This window comes from Lissotriton helveticus, chromosome 4_1 (genome assembly GCF_964261635.1).
Source record: "Lissotriton helveticus chromosome 4_1, aLisHel1.1, whole genome shotgun sequence".
In the NCBI taxonomy this organism is placed as follows: domain Eukaryota; kingdom Metazoa; phylum Chordata; class Amphibia; order Caudata; family Salamandridae; genus Lissotriton; species Lissotriton helveticus.
This window is the reverse complement of record NC_136063.1, coordinates 2044101314-2044119184: the sequence shown is the minus strand read 5'-3', so window position 1 is coordinate 2044119184 and position 17871 is coordinate 2044101314. Positions and strand designations below refer to the sequence as shown.

General features: G+C 43.4%; 1 protein-coding gene across 5 annotated transcripts in view; it reads left to right on the top strand.

Moving 5' to 3' along the window:
• SEPTIN6 (septin 6) overlaps positions 1 to 17871 on the top strand; it is a 178019-nt gene that overhangs the window by 106968 nt on the left and 53180 nt on the right. For all 5 annotated transcript variants that reach the window (XM_078688702.1, XM_078688700.1, XM_078688701.1 and 2 more), the window contains exons 4-6: positions 1822 to 2008; positions 2478 to 2639; positions 10580 to 10676. In XM_078688702.1, the coding sequence (XP_078544828.1) occupies positions 1822 to 2008; positions 2478 to 2639; positions 10580 to 10676 (446 nt within the window). The remainder of the gene's footprint in view (positions 1 to 1821; positions 2009 to 2477; positions 2640 to 10579; positions 10677 to 17871) is intronic.

The following is a 17871-nucleotide window of genomic DNA, read 5'->3' as shown; positions in this document are numbered from 1 at the left end:
AAAGTTTTTCCCCATAGAAACATCTCTGTACCTACACTCCTATGAAGGAGGTGAACCTTTTATTTCCTATAGAATAAAGGCACTTATTTCTGCAATTTATGCGAGTAGTCTTACTTGTGCTTTCAGGATGGGGAATCCATTTGCAAAATGTTCAACACCTTATTCGTTTTGCATTGAGAACCGGTAGCATTCTTTCCAACTCTCAACTCAAAATTTCACCATAATGGTAGTTCTTTTGAAGAGCAGTTGGTATTCCACATATTACACTCATTTTTATTCAATAAATCGTGATGTGGGTTTGCAAAGCTGAAAACGTGTGTATTTACTAATATACGTTTTTAAAACTACTCGTCGGATTCACAAAGCTGGCAAAGAAAAAAAAAGTAAGATGAGGAACTCTCTTGCTGCTGCCTCAGGGCAGTGAGTGGGATGCAGCCACCACTTTACTGCTGCATGCTCGTATTTCTCGTATTAAACGCAATGGAGTAGGTCTTGAAGGAATCACCAGTGCTGGTGTACCCATAGCCACTCCGATCGAAGGATAGCGCTGAGTCACAACGGGTAAACATACCCCACTAGCAGCCAATCCCCTCCAGCTGATACCCTGCCTTATCTCGTTGGGAAATCTGTTTTATGAACTCAGCGCCTGAGTGAAACAAAATCCGCCCCTGGCAATGTCCAGGAATCTTTGTCGGTCTTTGAAGAAGTTACCTGACTTCAGAGGCAAATGTATTTAATTTGTTTTAGGTTTGCAAGTTTCACTTATGTGCACAACAACCTTTCTATTCATTTCCTCTGTGTATCACTGCTTACTTAGAGCCTGATTATGAATTTGGCTGTGTGGGAGTGGGCAGCCACGCCACCGCCCCACTCCCACACTCCCACACTGCTGAACAGGCCTGCCACCCGCCCAATTACAAGTGATTTAGTGGTCTAGCGGGTGGCGTGGTGGTCCCATGGCGGTGCAGTACAAATGCTCACATTTTAGGCTTAGAACTGTACCGCCGCAGGTCTGCCAGTGCTCGCTTCTGTACGGCATGGACTGTGCACTCCATGTCATGCAGGAACAGGGGTGCCTGGACTCTGGGTGGCCCAACATATGCCCCCCTGCATGCACCACCATGCAGAAGGGCAAGTGGGGACCCTATAGGACCCCCTTTATTTCCTCACCACCAGAAGTTTCATGCCTTGAGAACCGCCATGAGACCTCAGGTGGTGAGGAAACTTTTAATATGCTTTCGCTGCTGCCGCGGCACCACCAGGCATATGGCACACTCAAGACTGCTGCACCACAGCCATGGATCACAGATCAATGGCGATTACGGCGGTTTCCTATAGGTCCAACCGCCGTGCTCCTAATACAGCAGTCAGATCACTGCCACTGCAAGTTTGGCGTCCCATGGACCGCCAAACTCATAATTAGGCCCTTAGTGTTAAACTCCTTTAGCACCAGGACTAGAACCATCAGTCATTCTCGTTAATGGACATTCTCACTGTTTGTTTTTGCAAGCAACAGGAAGTGAATAGTCCAAACACCTCCCTTTATCACAAAAGCGGTCAGCGCCCTTCGTTTCCATGTGTTCTTAGAGAGTTCCTTGTGGCCTTTATGTTTCATCACTATGTTAATGCTTCCTCATGCCCCAAAGGTTGCCATTCTCACCGTATAGTTTTGCTTACTGAACAAGTTGTTACTGGTTAGGAATGTTATTATCATAAGCATATGTTGCATGGGAATCCTTCCGTTTCATGATCGTTTCCCAGGTAGGTATTCAAAATTCTAAGAAATAATACTTTTCTTCATCTGTTTTTCTTCTCTCTAAGCTATAAGCCCATCGTTGAGTTCATAGATGCCCAGTTCGAGTCCTATCTGCAGGAAGAGTTGAAGATCAAGCGGGTCTTGCACAATTACCATGATTCCCGGATCCATGCCTGCTTGTACTTCATCGCGCCTACAGGACACTCGCTGAAGTCTCTGGATCTAGTGACGATGAAGAAGCTTGATAGTAAGGTAGGGACAATTACGTTGACTTAGAACATGGCAAATTATTCACTGTTCACCTAACTAAGAGCCCCTGCTTGTTTTAACACAGATATGGTGTTATGGCTTGTGTTTGGGGTTGACTGTGTTACCAGAAGCCTTAAATTGCTTTTCTAATGTTTTTTTTTACCTGTTCTGTTTTATAACCCTTCATAAATTGACTAGATTGGTCAGTGAGTTAACTGCTTGCTGCTGACCGGTGTAAACAGTTCCAATACCAAAAAAGTCAACTGAGCCCTCTATTGTTCAAAGCTTGGTGAATTGAATCCCACAAAATTGGGTAATAATAATACTTGAAGCACGTGGTAGTTAAAAGCACCAAAAGAAGTGCTAAATTAAAATTAGTTATTGGAGTTTAACTGTGTTACTTCTATAAACTGGAAAACCAATTTGAATGTGGATATTTAACCTGTCTGATTTTTTTAAAATTTTTTTTTAGGTTAATATAATTCCAATTATTGCCAAATCGGATGCTATTTCCAAAAGCGAACTCACAAAATTCAAAATAAAAATCACAAGTGAACTTGTCAGCAATGGTGTACAAATCTACCAGTTTCCCACAGATGATGAAACCGTGGCGGAAATCAATGGAACCATGAATGTAAGCAATAGCAATTTAGCTCTTTTAAAGTACCATAATTCTATTTTTAAATTTAAGCTTAGAGTATTTAGTGCTATCTAGATTCCACATCTTTGCCACTAAGTTTTCTACAAGTAGGCATCAGGGTTCATGTGAAAGGAATAAAAATGTTTCTTTCGCATTAAGATGATGTAACTTTGCCACACACTAATTTAGACCTGAGGACTAAGACTGCATGTGGCACAGCTGTTTTGCTATTCTTTATTCTTTTCATATTCAGAAAGCACCTACTCTTCGTCAAAATGCTATCTTCTTCTGTGACCGCATATGAAAACCTAGATTGCATAAAAATGTTTTGCAGAACTTAAGACTCAAGAGTATAAGCTATCGGTCTCTAATTTCCTAAAAATCTATCTTGCAAAAAATGTCCTGCGGGCCAGCCCATGTGTCCTAATTTTCTGGTTGCCTCTGCCATTGCTCGCCCTACCCAGTATAATCCCGAAATTGGCCCTGGTGATTCCTAAATTCTTCCATAACTTCTTGGAATGTGCTTGGTGATGAATATGCCCCTTACCTGGTTAATGTTGATCCTTCACCCACTCTTGTCTGTCCAGTGTAGTCCTGATATCTAGGCAGACACCACAGTGGGAGTTCCGGGCAACTGTTCTCTATTTCATTCCTCTTTAGGCAGCAGTTCCAATAGTATTTTGCGTTCTGCGAAAGCATCATGAGCGAGGCGTTTGCTACATCAACCCAGTGTGCCTCAGCCAGTGTCAGGGGCCTGAGTTCACCTTGCAGGCAGCCGGCCTATGTTGGGTCCCCCCTCCCAAAAGTAAAATGTTTGGTCACCCATTGCAGTTGTCCTGCAATATAAGAAAGTGCTCGTTGAGTGTGTGGTTGCTGTAGTGTTTCCAATGCTACTCTACACCTACCTGTACCCCTAATCAGCCCTCCAACATATAATGCAAGTATTTTAAAATCTTATGTTAACAACCATCAGGATCACAAAGAGGTATAATAGTAGAGGGAACATTATAATTTTAGGTAGAGAAACCCTTCTGACAACAGCGTATTCCTGAACATCACTGATCATCCCAAAGCTGTCGCTGTCCTCCTCAGTGTTAAAAATAAAACACAACGTGTCGGGAATCCTTGAGTCCACCTAGCTTTTAATGCAAGCAGCACAGCAAAAGATCAACGACAGTTGCCATTTCAACTGATCACCGCTCTATCTAGCTAGACAATGGTCAGTTGAAGCATGCGGGTAAAATGAAATCCGGTCAGTATATATGTTTTCTCTTAATACAATTCAATGAAGTAAAATCATGTGACAGACATTTTACTCTCCGCGAAAACGTATCTAATGTATTTGTGGTTGTTTCTTCCCTGAAGAATTGCTGAACAGCCTTGGCTGGAAGATATAATTCATAGATACAATGCAAACCTCGTTATCCCCCCGAAAATCCCACTTGTCCGGTTTGAAAGCGAGATTATGCTATTAGGGAATATGCAAGGTACAACCCTCAGCCCTATGTCTTCCTGGCCTCCTAGAGTAGTGAAAATTAGCAATCCTTTTCAGTGTTACAGTAAGCCTTGAACAAATATAAAACAACTTCCATATTTGATTTAAAAAGTGGCTGGATTAAGGGCAGTTGCCCTCATAAAATGATAGGAGAGTATATAAGACTAACACAGGCACGATTTTAAACTAGTTTACCGTGCAGCGAGTAATTGTCTTATATTTGGACCCCAGGTTGAGTGGTACCCATCTGAGCAGTGCAGTTCTCACTGTCTGTTTCTCAACTGCCCTTTTCTGCACTTAACAGGCCAGGGCACTGTCAGAAAGGCCCACAGCAACGGTGATAGTGGGCAGCCATGTCGAGTCACCCTTCCTACTGACCTGAGATGACCCTCATCCCGAATCTGTAGTACTAGCTATTGTAGCTAAATCCTACAAATTATTTCCAGTCTAAAGTTCATGTGCTCTAGTAAATGGTACAAATAATCCCATTGAAGCGAGTCACAGGCTTGTTCATGTCTTATGATGCCACTGATGGGGCTCGCACTGCCTCTGGTGCGGTTGCCATTAGGTGCAACAGTCTTCTCAAGTTGGTTGATGGGATGCTTCCCGGGATAAAGCCTTTTTTATCAGAAAATATGGAATACTGGCAACCCTGTTTGCGAAGATCTTGTTCATGATCTAATAATGCAATTGATCATAGATGAACATGTATAAGGGGCAATCTAATTTATCTCTGTCTGGTTTTGCAACTACTTCTATAGTCACTTCATGTTAAAGCGAATTTACCCACCTCCCAGGCTGAGTCATAAATATAAATTAGTTTAGGTGCTAATATGTCACTAAGCGTCTTGTATAGTTTGGCTGGAAGCTATCAAACTCAAAAGTTTTTATTGACTGCTATCCGTGTTAATGTGCGTCAGACTTCTGCACAGTAACGGGTGCCTCTATTTCTTCTCTTCATCAGTCTATGTGGGGAGACTGGAAGCACATACAAAGTCTAGTAAATATTCTGTGTAGGTCTGATGGTGTTGCTTACAAGGTAGTATGGTAATCCGTGATTATACTATTGAGATCTGCCTGTGTGTGGTGTAGTACTCTGTCCTCCCCCCTTTGGGTCATCACGGTAAAGCTCTGGGTCGCATTGTCAAGAGGTGTCTGATCTGTCCCCTGCCAGATGTATGTTCACCAGACACTGCAATCTGTAGAGCTTTCTCGTACTTCAGTCTCCATTCAGGCAGGTTGGTCAGTCACTGCTGTCTGATTGCCTATTCCATTGTCCACATCTACTCCTCTTTGGTGGCTACGTCTTGGTGGGACGCCGTAACCCCCATGGATACTTCAAGCATGCACCTATAAGGACTCCCAGTCAGTATATTTACTGCCCACCTTGCCCTTCTGTTCCCTGTAGTGATTAGTGGTGGTGTCCATGACCACCCCTCCGAAAACAATATCAGATAATGTTTTACATAGTTTTTCAACGCTAAAAGCTTAGCCCACTAGATACCATGTTCAGTTGCACGTGCGGCTTATATCTCTGTAGGAGTGGACCAGCCTCCAAGGGTATCGATTTTTACTAGCCCATATTTTGTAATCTACGAGTGACGGTTGAAATTTCCAAATATGTGGAACTCTCACAGGGCAAACTGCTTGATCCAATTGCTTCACCACTTCGCACTGGGAATTGGGCTGAGTAATGTGATACAGCACAACATAAAATAGCAATATTTTGATAGCTTAATGGACTCGAAGTGCGGTCCAGATGATTCTCGAACCAGGATGCTGTCCTTGAGTCAATCTAGCCAAAAATCACTCTGGGTGTGAGGTCGGGAGCTCCTGGTTCTTCTGGAATTGTGAAATGGGCAACTGGCCCAATTTATAGGTACACGATGGGTCTGCAGTGGTGCACAGTCATGAGCTGGTAACAGTAGCTCCATGACCCAAATGTTAGTTCTCGAGTCTTTAGTCCCCCAGCCAGTTGGGCTTTAGGGAAGGCTTGTCTCGCGAGCGGTCCCTCATTCAGGTTTTTTTACCTGTCTTTTCACATCTCATCAGGTAATAATTCACGCAGGATATCAGATGCTGTCATGCAGGATATCAGACTTTGGACCGACCTGGCGGGAGCATAGAAATCTGGCAGACAAATCAAGAGGAGATGAGCCACTGTCCTAAGAGTAGTGTGCAGGGCCCTGTGGTGTCCAGACTGACTACAGTGGCGGGCTCACTGAGGACATTCTATATAGAACTGGGTGTAAACCCTGAACCAGTCAGAGCTGCGCTTTAGTGAAAAGCTCAAAAACTGTAAAAAAAAAAAAAATCCAATCATGTAAAGGTTGTCTTTCTGTAGATGACCAGGCTCTATAGTTTTAGTCCTATGTGAGGCAACTGTTTACTGGTCCTGGTAGTTTGCAGATTACATGGGCTCCTAATCATTTGTCCTAATAGTCTGGGTGGTGTGACGAGCAGGCTTGAGCTGCGTGTCCGCGAGGCAAAGTACAGTTTCGTTTCCTGTAGAACAAAGCCTGTGAACTCTTCCGGAAGTTACGAGCACACCTAGTACTCTACAGGAAGCAGTCTGTGGTGAAGGAGGCGGGTCTGTGTCTGATTGACAGTCATGTGGTCTGGAAAGTCAGTTATGTAGACTGCACCTGGTCCTAAAAATTTTAACATCCTACTTGACAAATTTCGGTGGAAGCTGTGTCAAAGCTAAAGGTTTTTGTTTTTCCTCACTCCTTTTTGATGCCCAACCACCCATTTGTGGGGAGGGGGGAAATGCAAGAGAGTAGGCAGCAAAGAATTCTGAAGTGTTCTAGGTCTTAAATGTAAAGATTTACTGAATATATAGGTTATATATGCCTCCTTGAGTTCCTCTGGGTCGCTGCTTTTCAAAAACTAACAGACTATAGATTTACTTGAGGTCCTGTTTTCTTGGACCTAAAACAACGGATACTATTTGTGTATTTAAATGCAAACTGTGAGTCCAAGTGCTTTTGGCATATTCCTCTCTTCTGGGGGAGGCAATCCCCACATTTTTAGAACCGTTGTATCCGGGAAAGGGTGAGAATGTTGCATGAGAAGGCATTTATTACGAGAACTTGATTTTCCCCGGATTTTAGAGGTTCTATTGAAAGACTTTCTATCTACCTATCTATCTATCTATCGGGTACTGGTTTTTGGGAGGTAAGAATCACCTGTCCTCAAATTTGGATTTTTATGCACATTTCAAAATTTCTACTTCTGTTCTATTCATTTTATTTTCCACTAGCAAATTCCCGGTGACATGTACACTTTGAAACAATGCTGTGAATTACTTCTTAGTTGGTAGCTCTGGGTGCTGCATGTTTGCCTACAAAGTTTCAAAGTTGGCGATGTTTGAATGTGACGAGAGTACCCTGGAGAATGTAGCGATATCTACCATAGACCATTCTTCATGAAAAGTTACAGATTTCAACATCAAGCTCTTTTTATCTGTTGATTTTCACTTTTCCTGGAATTATGCACATTTTTAGTCGAGAACTTGGAAATTTGCAAACAAGCCCTTCCTGCATTCAAAATATCTGCTTCGCGGATGTTTTACTCACGATGTTAGGCAATAGGTGCTAGCAGGCAGCAACAGTAAAACCGAGAATATTAGTCAAGTTAAACAATCACTGACAAAGCCAAGTAGGTTTTGCCTTTGAAAACTATTGGTTGTGCCAATGCTTTTTGTTTATGCTGCACAGCATCACCAGAAATGCCTATCCTGTCCTGCGGGGAAAAAATGTGATGACTTGTACGCATCATTTTTTTAGGTGTCTGCTTAAATCATTACGCGTGTTCCTTTTAAAAAAAAAATTTACCAATCCTAGATGGATCGATAAATAAAATATGCAAATGAAGTAGCGTGAAAGCTCTTTAATGTATAAAGCCTGTGGTGTAACAGCGAGCTTATGCATGGACCTCCTAAAAAAAAATAAAAAAAAATAAAAAGGTAGTTAAAAAATAGGATGGAGTAGGGGCGTCGAGGACTGGGTGGGAGGAAGGGAAAAGAAACAAACAAGTGAGGGATCACTAAAGAGAGAGCGACGTGCACAAAGGAGAGAATAGAGGGACGAAGGGAGAATCACATAGGTAAGATCAACCTGTAGCGTGGGGGACTGAAGTACATGAGTGAGATACAGCAAGAGGGAGCATGGGAGGAGACAAGCACACAAGGGAGACGGCTAGGGGACACACGTACTCTAAAAGTAGTTCTCTAATAGTGAAAGGACTCCAGTAAAGAGGCTGTGATCTGGAGAGGGACCTACACAAGATTGACATGGCAAACCTTAGAGTAATGACAATAAAAGCAACCAATGGGAAGCAATGGGTAGACATTAATCAATCAGTATTTGCAAAGGTGTTTTAATCACCCGGAGGGGTATCCAGGCGCTGTGTGGGGAGGGGCTACTCGGACTTCCAGGTCTTTGGCCTGGTCCTGAATTCGGCAATGGAGGAAGCTCTTCGGAGGTGAATGGGGAGGTCGTTCCAGTCCTTGGCAGCGAGGTGAGAGAAGGCGTTTCCTCTGGCTCAAGTACAATGGATGCGGGGATGGTGCGAAGGCCAGGCAGACTGAGGTGTCTGGTGGAAGGCCAGGCAGACTGCAGGTGTCTGGTGGAAGGCCAGGCAGACTGCAGGTGTCTGGTGGAAGGTCATGCGGATGTTCAGGTATTCTGGTCCCGTGTTGTGGAGGGCTTTGTAGGCGTGTGTGAGCATCTTTTCATTGTAACGTCTTGATCAGCCCACAAGCCAGACTTTCTCAGCCAGGAAAGTGGTACTAGGCTTTTTTATTTTTTTATTTTAATTAATGATACATTTTTAATAAGCCGATTTTTACCTTTCTAGACTTGTCATGTGGCAATTTTGTAGAAAACAGCACGTTGTAAGGCACTTTATTGGAAGAAATTGGTATGAGGTAGATGGTTGAATGTGTACATCCGACAGTTGGTGCTTAGTAAAGGATTACTTTGGTGGAAAACGTTGATCTATTCTCCAATTACTTGAAGCATAGTTCGCATAATTAGCGCTGTAGACAGTGGATTATTTTGTAAAGGCATCCTTTGGCTAAAGTAAACCCGCTGTGTGCCCGACGCACGGAGTCTCCTTGCCTGGGGACCGAATGCTTTCACTTCACCCTAACCAGGAGACCTGAGGCTGACAGACAGCGCTGCGTCATCGCCGTCGCCATGGAAACGTTGATGTCCAAGAGGCGAACAGAAGACCCATTGAGACCTGCACTTGTTTGGTGCTTCGGGGGCTCTTCATGTCAGCTTTATTTAACATTGCTAATTGTGGGCTTCCTGTTCACGCTCCAGCGGAGAGCAGACTATGGATCAGGGAGCCCAAAACCGTGAAACACCAAGATCTGGGAAGAGGGGAGTTAAAAGAAATGAGGAAACTGGAAATGAGAGGTCTGATCACACGCATGGTGCACATAAAGCTTGGTGTTATGTAAGAGGAATCGCTGTCCCATCGAGGGAAGCTAAGTTCATGAACAGTTTCAATATTTGTCGAGGACGTAGCCCTTAACCACTAGGGCAATCGTGCAGTTGGTAACCTGTTACAAGGTAGCCCATGTTTCTGCACACGATGGCTGCTAACAGCATTGCCTTGGAATGTGTTGTACATAAAAATTGGTCCCACTGTTTTGTTTGTAGAGTTTAATATAGCGCGAACTAGACCTGAACCGAATCAGATATCCGAGCGCTTTACATATTTTCCAGTTACATGAGGACACACTTTCATTTTAGGCACGGCGAGATTAAGTGATTTGCCCAGAATTACAGGAGGTTTTGGCGTCGTTACCGAGACTCGAACCCAGACCCCCAGGTCCGAGGTCGAGCGCCCTAGCTGTTAGGCCAACTTGTCTGCATTAGACGTTCTGTATTGAAACACAATGTGTACCTTTACGATGAGGACCTATAAATATTTCTGGTTATTCACCTGCATAATTTTATGAGTGCAGGTATCGCTAAGGTTATAGACTTTTGTGAGTGACTGGAAAATGTCCAGTGGGTATTTTTCCAGATTCCACACTTGTGTTTTGCAGACATTTGGATACGTTTCTATATAACGTATTTTTTTATTCCGAATCCGTTGCTACTTTTAAAAAATGATTCCTAAAATGTTTGTGCATATTCCTTGTAGATTACTAAAGAATAGATCTCCATGCAGCCAGTCCAACAATATATGTATTTTCATTAATAAGTGTACAGATCAATGAAATCACAGATGTTTACTTTTTCATGATGTTTTTCGCCAAACATGTAGGAATTTAATTTTTGTGAAGGAGCAAAGTTTGGGAGGTGTATACATCTTTCTCTTTTCATGAGAATTAAAAAAAAAAACTGCTTCGTATCCATAACCTTGTTTTTTCACTGAGTGCTTAAATGATAATGCCATGTGTTTTGTTACCTCCATTTAGGCTCATTTGCCCTTTGCAGTCGTTGGGAGTACAGAAGAATTGAAAATAGGCAATAAAATGATGAAGGCCCGCCAGTATCCATGGGGAACCGTTCAAGGTAGGCCCAATCTTTACTTGCTTTCGGTGGGCTCATCGATGGCATCAGTCTACAAGGAGTCCACGCCATGTCATTACACATGTAACAACAAATATATGAACATTGGCTACCTTGTGTCTCTGTGACTGGGATAGCTTGGTAATTTAGTTTTTGTTTGTTATGGATATGATCACCGCTGAAGTTTTAAGACTTTTGTGTGTGTGTGTATATATATATATATATATATGTATGTATGTATGTATGTATGTATGTATATATATGTATATATGTGTATATATATATATATATATATATGTATATGTATATATATGATAAAGATTGTTAAATATTTACAGTTTTTGAGAGCATTTTCTTCTACTTTCTTGCCGTACATCTCATCTGTGCTTTCTTCTATTTTCTTGCCCTACATCTCATCTGTGCTTTCTTTTTTTTTTTTTTTTTACCTAATTTTTCAGTTTACACATTACAAATAAAAAACAAATCAAATCGTCATATGTAGATGTATCGTTGTCAGCTGTGCTTTCTTAACTAGTAAATAACAGAAACCTCTCTAGAGGGTTCCCGGCATACGTAGTAATGTTCAATTTGCACCTTTCACTTTCAACACATTGTGCATCAGATGCAAAATAAATATACTTTAACTAGGCTGCTGATGGTAAGTTATTTCCAAAAGCCAATATTCAACACCAGGGGTTGTAGCCTTCAGTCATTCCTCTACTCATTCTGCCTACAGAAAACAGGGTGGTTCTTGATAAACAATCTGCAGCAGAAGAAGAGTTTAGTACCAAAGGCTTCTGATGAAACTGAACCTGATTCTGCAAAGCCAGAGACAGTTTGTCTAATACAGATACAATAGCAGGCATGGTACCTGAGCTTCCCTACCAATCTGATCAGAAAGCGTTCTGTCGATATAGTATCAATTATTCAGCCCGGATGCCTTCTAAAGTATCCTGTAATGGAGATGTGGCACAGCACCAGAATAGGAGACCATGATAGATAACTTCAGGCTAGTTCACTTTCCAGGAGGCTTGTCGTCGGGGAGGAGGGGCTGTCTCCGTCCATTCTCAAAAGTGCTGGTACACTGAAACTGCGGCTATCCAGGCAAGCACCATCCTAAAGAACTTAAACCATCTTTCTTGTGCTGGATTGGTTTAGGTTTTCAGGTCTGTGGAAGGAGCTCTGAGTCCAGGAGCTGAATGCCCTACAAGTCCCAAAACGTATGGGTATGGTTGCACATTCAGATAGTCATACTCTCTTTCTGACCTGTCCCCTTCTTTAGGAGATCTTTCAAACATTATCCCCTAAAGATACAACTGAACACTTAATTACACCCTCTCACTAAATATATCAGTGCATGAACTATTATGTAAGTGTAGAAGTGCAATGCTGGACGAATTTGTAATTTGAAACTCTGAATCCACTGTAAATGTTCAAAGCTTATCAAGCTGAAGGAGGGTTGGTATTCCTAGCACCAGTGAGCACCTCTTGCCTATTTTCCTAAATTATGTTTTAATATATTAGACTGTTTTAGCAATTCCCCCATTAGGCCTCCTATCGCTGCTATTTTGTTTTTACTGTCTTTAAACGCACAGTAAACACCTTACCTGTTGAGGCTCCCCTGACTACCCGTTCCATCACCGGAACTTCTCAGTTTGTGTGGAGGGAGCCAGGGGGAGGTTCCCACAAACTCTTCTCTGACTCATTTCCAGCCCGGACGCCATCTTAAAGGGTCAGCGCTCTAGTCCTGCTCCTACTCCCTGCTACAAGGGCCGCTATTCCTCCCCTAGAGCCCTTGAACAATTTAGCTGTGTGATCTGGCTGATTGTTAACCAGTTCCCTTTTCATCTATGTATGAGGTTTGATTGTAGTATGATTGGTAGCACGAGAGTAAGTTGGTTGTATGTCTGATACCATGGGGTTTATTTATTGATTTGTTGGTGATTTTTATGACTCTATTGTGTTGTTCATGAATTTGTATAATTAATTGATGTGTTTTCTATAAAATTGTCTGATTTATAACGATTTTTATATGAATTTACACTTACAAAAAAGAGAAATAATAAATACAATGTTTTGAATGATTTCTGTTTAGTATTACCCTTTTTTCTGTCACTAGTTGTTGATATGTATTGATGTATGCACACAATTGAAGTATTTGGCCAATGAAGGGACTTCTTCCCCTTTCAGTTTAGTTTTTTCCCCTCCGTTCCTTGGCCACATTCGCTCCTTGAGGGGGTCCCATTATACATGTTACCTACTCCCAGCCAATAAATGACTGGGAGGGACCGGGCGCATAGCGGGTGCGCATAGCGGGCGCGCTAAGGCAAGCCCGTCGGTGCCTGGCGCCAGAACCCCTGCTCCAACGGCCAGCTATTCTAGGAAAGAACTAATGGACTTATGCCATAACAGTAAACGCAGTAATTGTCACTCTCATGATTGGTGCTTTATCACAAACAGGTACATGTGTCAAAAGTGCAATTTTACTGCCAAGATAGTGGGTCAGTCGCCGCCTGCTGACTCTACAACCTCTACCAGTGAGGCATCAAACAGGCAAACTGCCATAAATGTGTACTTGTGCATGCTGCTTAACTCACAGTCTCTTGTTAAAAACAAATATGAATTTGCAGATCTTATGTCCCATCATGACCCAGACATCACCTTTCTTACTTAGACCTGGGCAGACCGCTCCTCTGATCCTGACATTAAGATTGCCATCCTGAGAGGCTTTAATATTGAAAGGCTAGATAGAACAGGCACGAGAGATGGGGGGTTAGCCATTGTCTATCGCAACTCAATTGAGACCAGCTTTACATCAATATTTAATCTAGACTGTGAAGTAAGTATTATGCTTATAGAGCGCACGAATGGCAAGGCGTCTTGGCGCTGTAGCAGGACACCGGTTTAGTACAGGAGGAGTACCTTACTTCTGCCTGATAAATAGCATGTCTTCAGCAGCTTCCTGAACCGTGGTCTGGAGGGTTGGAGTCTGATATCGTCTGGTAATTCATTCCATAATCTAGACGCACGATATGTCAGGCTCCTACCACCCCATCAAGCTCTTCGTATTCCGGGTATCTGGACTAGACCTTTGTTAGCCGACCTAAGATTGCGCCGAGGAGTGTACTGCTGATATAATTTCTGTAAATCAGCTGCTCCACCACCAAGCTGGGCTTTATGTACCAAGCACAAAGCTTTACACTCGATTTGCTGTTGCACCTGCGGCCAGTGAAGGGTGTTTATGCTGCCAGAAATGTGATGGAACTTTGGAATGTTTAACAGCATTCCAACTGCAGCATTTTGTAAAGATTTTAGTTTGGACAGTTGGCGCTTGTTCATGCCCTTAAAGAGGGCATTGCAATAGTCAATCTTTGAAAGAATTAAAGCGACACTACCAATATCCGTAGTTCTGGGGGGATGAAAGGAAAACCTTTTTGCAGGACTTTTAACTGGAAGACGCAAGCTAATGTAAGCTGGTTAATTTGGCCTAGGAAACTTGGTTGATCGTCTAACAAGATTCCCAAATTCCTGACTTTTCCTGCGGGTACAGGGCAATTTCCTGAGTGGTTCCAGAGCGGTTCCCCAGTCCCAAACTCCATCACTTCTGGTTTTTCCATATTTAGCTTGAGATAGTTCTGGTGCATCCAAACCATGATATGTTTTAGACAGCCATGGAATTTCCTAGCAATGGTGTCCCCATTTGAAGAGATGGAAATAACAAATTGGGTGTCATCAGCGTATGACACCAAAGGAGAACCCATGTCCGCTGGTTAGCTTAGCCAGACGTGTCACATAAATGTTAAAAAGTGTTGGGGACAAAGCTGACCCTGGGGAACTCCACAGGGGAGGAAAACCTCTCTTATTGATGCTTGTCCCAGCACACCCTTTGTTCCCTATCCATGAGGAATGAGGCCAGAAGGCTGAGAGCTATCTCATTAAATTCCTATTGCCTTCATTCTTTGAATCTGTACCTGATGGTTCACGGTATCGAATGCGGCCGAGAGGTCTAGTAGGATTAGGATGGCCTTTCCTCCACTGTCCAGTTGCCTGCGTATTTCCTCAGTGGTCATAATTCGGGCTGATTTGGTGGAGTGATGTTGTCTAAAGTAGTGTTGAGAGTGGTCTAAGATGTTATTAAGCTCTAGGTAGCCCATTAAGTCTTAATTCAAAGATATTTCCAGTATTTTTGCCGCTAATGGTAGACCAGATATGGCCGATAGTTTTCAACCACATGGGGGGGTCCTAGGATGGTTTCTTGAAGATTGGCCTGATACATGCCTTCTTCCAAGAAGTGGGGAAGATGCCTGAACTCATGATATTATTTAGAAGTGGGGCAGCTTGGTTACTAATTTTATTCAAGACCAAATGTATTCTAGTGGCGGGCAAGGGTCTGTCTGTTGGTGACCCGGATTTTGCTGCTAGCAACAGATCTCCGTGGATAGAGGGGTAAACGAGTTAAAGTTTAGGAAGCGCGACCTTTTTACAAACACTGCGCCGATTGATTTTAAAAATTAGCACCGTGTAAATTGTTTTTATGATGTTATGAAAACCCTCTGACCTCTGTGACGTTCTCGCTCCTGCAGCCCCGTTCCACCGCAAGCGCTAGGCTTGTTTGAGTGGAGGGCGCAGGGAGGCACCTTCTTCCGGCTTCCCAGCCGAGGCAGGCACCCATTGGCCGAGTGGGTAGAGGCGGAGCTGAGGAAGAGTCCGTCCTCTACTTAAACCTGATGCCACCTAAGACGCGCAGCGATGACGCGCAACGGCCGCGCCGAAACCGCGCCGAAGACCCGCCAAAGACCTGCCCGTCTGTGCCCGTCCGTGACAGTACGGGACACGGGCCACGACCTTTTGCTATATCTAATCCACATTATAGAGGTATGACTGCAGAGCACCTTAAGTCCTTACGCCCCAAATTCCACAAAGATTGCGCTGTACTACTGCCCACGCTTACCGGATGCCCCCCATGCGGTAATTGCAATTTTTCTCTCACCAATTTTCAGCCCCATCCTGATCTCCAACTCAGTAACTCGAAATGTAAAAAATACGTACAGTCTGATAACCAAGAATTTTCTTTTTGCAGCGTAAACTGCAGATCTTTGCCACAGCATAAATTAGATATATTTAACTTTCTACTCGACCACAAACCCAGCGCCCTCTTTTTAACTGAAACATGGCTGCATGACAGCTCTGGCCCTGATATATCAACTGCTCTGCCCTCCGATTATGCCATAGTCAGGAAAGACCGTGTTGGTCAAACCGGCGGAGGGATTGCTATTATTTTCAACAGGAAATTTACCTGCACACTTGAACCCGCCCTTATTCCTGACTGTGAAGCTGTTTTTTTCAAAATAACCCTTAATCATAACTTTACAGCCTCTGGCATCCTGATATATAGACCTCCGGGGAACGCCAGCACATGGGCCGCAAACCTGGCTAACTTCATTACACCTTTTTTTCTCGCCTCAAAGAACTTCACTCTCCTGGGAGACCTAAATATGCACTTTGATGACCCCACAAATTTGGCCTGTACTAACTTATTGGACGACCTAACAGCTCTAAACTTATCTCTACTGAACTCTGGTCCCACTCATAAGGCAGGGCATCTGCTAGATCCCATTTTTTCAAACATTCCTGAACTGAAGTGGACAAACACTTCTCCAATTTGCTGGTCAGACCACCATCTTATCTATTTTAGCCTTAAACTACCCACATCCAAACCTAAAAACGCCTGGCCTGTCTCTGCTTTCAGAAACTGGAAACAGCTTGATATTGGTCACCTTAACAGAACTCTTGCCAAGAATTCTCCAGCCCCATCCTCTGACATTGAAAGCATTGCTCTAGCTACACACTCATGGCTGGAAAGTGCCGTCGATAGCTGTCTCCCACTTTCTAGAGTTAAAAATAACACTCACCGCCCCCCAGCCCCCTGGTTTACTGAGCCTCTTAAAATGCAAAAGTCCAAATGCAAAGCTCTTGAAAGAAGATGGCGGAAAGACTACGCCCTCGTAAACAAAGTAACATACCATAAAGCCAGGAACGAATATCACTCAGCCTGCACAAGAGCCCGTGCATCTTTTGTGGCAAATACCATAAACTCAGCACATAATAAGGCGAAAACGCTTTTTAATACAGTTAAAGACCTAGCAGGTGAAAAAACAACTGCATCAGCCCAGCCGCTGGATAAAAAACAATGCCAAGACCTCGCCTCCTTCTTCTGTGAGAAAGTTGAAACTATCATCTTAGGTATAAAAAGCAACCTCCCTACTCACATTCCTGAAGAGGATACCCCCCCCAATTTGAGTATTACTAACAGTCTTGAACACTGGCCTGACATCACTCTGGAATCACTCAATTCCATTCTTAGAACCGTTAAATCTGGCTCCCCCCGTGATCCAATACCTGCCGCTGTTCTTAAGCAACTGGATACTCCTTCCCTAACCATCATTGCTGACACCTTAAACTCCTCACTTCGGCTTTCCACAGTTCCCTCACTCTGGAAACACGCCATGGTCAGCCCACTCCTAAAAAAACCGACAGCCAACCCTGAACTTCTAACAAATTACCGGCCCATCTCCCTTCTCCCAATTTTTTCAAAACTACTGGAACGTCATGTTCATACCACCCTTACACTCTTCGCTGAAGAGAACTCTCTCCTTCACCCATCACAGTCCGGTTTCAGAGCTGGTTTCTCTACGGAAACAGCCTTACTGGGAGTTACCGAAAACATCAGAAAACTCCTAGATCACGGCCAGACAGTCGCACTCATTTTGTTAGATTTGAGTGCGGCCTTCGATACCATCTCCCATTCCATACTTCTGGCCACCCTAGAGAGAATCGGTATACGTGGTGAGGCACTAAGATGGATTGAGTCTTTCTTGTCCCACAGAACTTTCCAAATTACATCCCCTATAGCTTGCTCAGAGTCAGTGAATGCCCCTCACGGAGTACCACAGGGCTCTATTCTGAGCCCTCTATTCTTTAATTTATACCTCAGACCCCTGGCCGACCTAGCTGACAAATTAGGGCTAACTCTGATGACTTACGCCGATGATTCTCAAATCATCTTCTCCTTATCAGAGTCAAGCCCACTGGCCCCATCTTGTCTCAAACAAGGTCTTCAAAATATCTTCAGCTGGATGTCAGCAAACCAGCTGAAGCTAAATGGAGACAAGACTGAGGTCCTTCTTCTGGGGAAAAA